We start from the raw sequence: 3,355 nt of genomic DNA on the forward strand, positions 1-3,355 counted from the left end.
AGTGTAGTGAAATACGACGTATCTGGGTTTGGATTCAGCCTGAAATCTTTAGTTGTTAGTTTTATTATTTTAAAATTTTGATTTCGTGCAAGTCTCGGAAGATCGAATACAGTAGTAAAACAAACAAATGGGTTATCACCACTCGGTGAACGAGCGACGCTTCTGTGGCGGGTTAGTGTTGACGTGTCCATTGTCGTGGGCGGGGTAAACAGTGACCAGTCACGTCACTCACCATTTGTGTAGGAGTTGTGGGCGGGGCTTCCTGGGTACGACAGATCACAAAAGCTTCTCTCACCAGTAGTTGTAAATTTACTTTTACCAATTGGTGAACTTGGGGCAACATTGAAAGTGACCTTTGCAACATTCATTGGAAGGACGAAAGTGCGGTCAAAAATTCGTGGCGCAACTTAACCTCAAATATCTCTTTAACGGGTGAATCAATGTCACCCACAATTTGCACAACAGTGTGTATCAATTTGTCTAAATTTTATCACATTTTTCCACAACAATTTAGGCTGGATTTAAAAACTTTTCTTCCTTAGTTTAGATCTATATAAAATACTATAAATATCTGTCAAGTAGAAAATATGATTGCTCTCAGCACTTCCCGATTCTCACACACATTTTGTATACGTATGTGTGCTACGTCACAGCTCACCATTAACACTTTTTTGTGGCAAAACTCGTTATAACAATTTAATTTTATAGGTTCCTAAAGCATGCGTTCAATAAGCATAATGTCGAGATTAGAAAAAAGAATATGACAGACTTATGTTTAAAAGCGATATTGCCCCATCTGTTAACCTTTTAAAATCTGTGAAAACAACCCAGTAGGGTTTTTTAATTAGTTTTAATTAAGGATTTTTTAAAGAATACAGCTTACAGAGGTGTTTACAAAAATATTCATCTGTTAAGACAACAGCAGCAACACCCCTACCACCACCACCACCATCAATCACAGCAGCAACACACCTACCACCACCACCACCACCACCATCAGGCACAGCAGCAACACACCTACCACCATCACCACCATCACCATCAGGCACAGCAGCAACACACCTACCACCACCACCACCACCACCATCAGGCACAGCAGCAACACACCTACCACCACCACCACCACCACCATCAGGCACAGCAGCAACACACCTACCACCATCACCACCATCACCACCATCAGGCACAGCAGCAACACACCTACCACCACCACCACCACCACCATCAGGCACAGCAGCAACACACCTACCACCACCACCACCACCACCATCAGGCACAGCAGCAACACACCTACCACCATCACCACCATCACCATCATCACCATCAGGCACAGCTACAACAGCAACAAACAAGATATTTCATGGTTTTCACTTGGCTAAATTCCCCGTGTGATAAACATGTACAGGAACGACAGAAATATCTCCCTGTCGTTTACATTAACTATGCCTGAGTAATGCACACTATCAGAGCCCACAAACAACAAGAAGAATATATTCCAATCGTCATATTATGCGGAGCTAACAGAACCACCTATACTTTTTAGGAGAAATTGAAATTGCACCCAAACCAGACCCTACTATGACTACAGACAGATTTATCTGTGGTTTCCACTAACATTTCATTGGGTAACGACCGACCGATCTATCTGTTGTTTCCCCTAACATTTCCTAATGTAACGACCGACAGATCTATCTGTGATTTCCACTAACATTTCCTTGTGTAACGACCGACAGATCTATCTGTGGTTTCCACTAACATTTTCTTGTGTAACGACCGACAGATCTATCTGTTGTTTCCACTAACATTTCCTTGTGTAACGACCGACAGACCTATCTGTGGTTTCCACTAAAATTTCCTTGTGTAACGACCGACAGATCTATCTGTAGTTTCCACTAACATTTCCTTGTGTAACGACCGACAGATCTATCTGTAGTTTCCACTAACATTTCCTTGTGTGACTACAGACATCCACGATGACTTCCCTCCTCCTCCTCGCCGCCATGTTCTCGGCGCTGTTCATTGGTCAAAGTCTGGCGGTGACGTCATGCATCATTCCACCAATCAGAAGCTCAGGACCAGAGGCAGCGGTTATCTTTGTCCCGGGTGCCAGCATTGACGGCAAGGCTTATGAGGAGACTGGTGAGTTAGGGGAAATTGTCACCATGACACGGAAACTCATCTTTGTAGAAACGTTGTAACTTTGTAAAGGGTTTCACCTTTGTGGAAAAGTCGTATTTTTGTTAAGAGTTTCACCTTTGTAGAAAAGTCGTATTTTTGTTAAGAGTTTCACCTTTGTAGAAAAGTCGTATTTTTGTTAAGAGTTTCACCTTTGTAGAAAAGTCGTATTTTTGTTAAGAGTTTCACCTTTGTAAAAAAGTCGTATTTTTGTTAAGAGTTTCACCTTTGTAGAAAAGTCGTATTTTTGTTAAGAGTTTCACCTTTGTAAAAAAGTCGTATTTTTGTCAAGAGTTTCACCTTTGTAGAAAAGTCGTACTTTGTAGAGAGTCACACATTTGTACAGACTTTGTTTTGAGAGATGTTTTGGTTCATCCCCCACCACCACTCTCCCTCCCCCTCCACACATCCCCTTCTCCACTGCCCTAGCACAGAGAGAGACAAGATCTTGAATCTATGGATGTACTTGAATACTCTCTTTGTCATATAAATAACAAGCAAGAAAAAAAAGTCCATGGAATAAAACAATACGAAAAAACACCAAAAAACAACAACCAACAACCAACCTGCTATTTAATTTGTTTTTCTGAATACAATGGTTATCAACTTACAAGTCGCCTTGACGGAATTTTGTTTCTTAAAGTTCAGTTGAAATTGGTGAAAAGATCACCGAGTTATTGCCATTTACAGAGGCTCTCCCCCTCACCCCCCCCCCCTTTTTTTTTATAAAAAAAGGTCATTTGGTACTTTTATCTTTGCCATATCAACTCTGTCATCGGTTTTCCACTCTATCACCTGTTTTATAATCTCTCATCTGTTCCCGCCCACAGGCCGAGCCATCCAGGCAGCCACAAACATCCGGCTGTGGGTGGCCTTGACCGGAAACTACACCCTCAACACGCCCAACCCGCTGCAACTTCCGGCCGCCATGAGGGGGGCCTTCGACAAGCTGCAGAAGGCGGGGATGAAGGGAGAGAACTATGTGGGCGTGGCTCACAGCCTGGGAGGTAGGCGTGGCTCTGTCAACTATCACTGCTCGTTACCCTAGAAAATTGCAGACTTCTGTCTAGATAGATAGGTGGATGGATGAATGGATGGATGGATGGATGGATGGATAGATAGATTGATAGATAGATAGATAGATAGATAGATAGATAGATAGATAGATAGATAGATAGAT

At 42.4% G+C, this 3,355-nt stretch overlaps 1 protein-coding gene across 1 annotated transcript in view; it reads left to right on the forward strand.

Annotated features, from left to right (window-relative positions):
• Window positions 1-3,355, forward strand: part of LOC101861622 — a gene marked incomplete in the record, with an annotated part of 21,986 nt that overhangs the window by 11,084 nt on the left and 7,547 nt on the right. Inside the window, 2 exon segments of the mRNA XM_035972922.1 lie at window positions 1,965-2,139; window positions 3,006-3,182. Of these exon segments, the coding sequence (XP_035828815.1) occupies window positions 1,974-2,139; window positions 3,006-3,182 (343 nt within the window).

This window comes from Aplysia californica, unplaced genomic scaffold, assembly GCF_000002075.1.
Source record: "Aplysia californica isolate F4 #8 unplaced genomic scaffold, AplCal3.0 scaffold00910, whole genome shotgun sequence".
Taxonomy (NCBI): Eukaryota; Metazoa; Mollusca; class Gastropoda; order Aplysiida; family Aplysiidae; genus Aplysia; species Aplysia californica.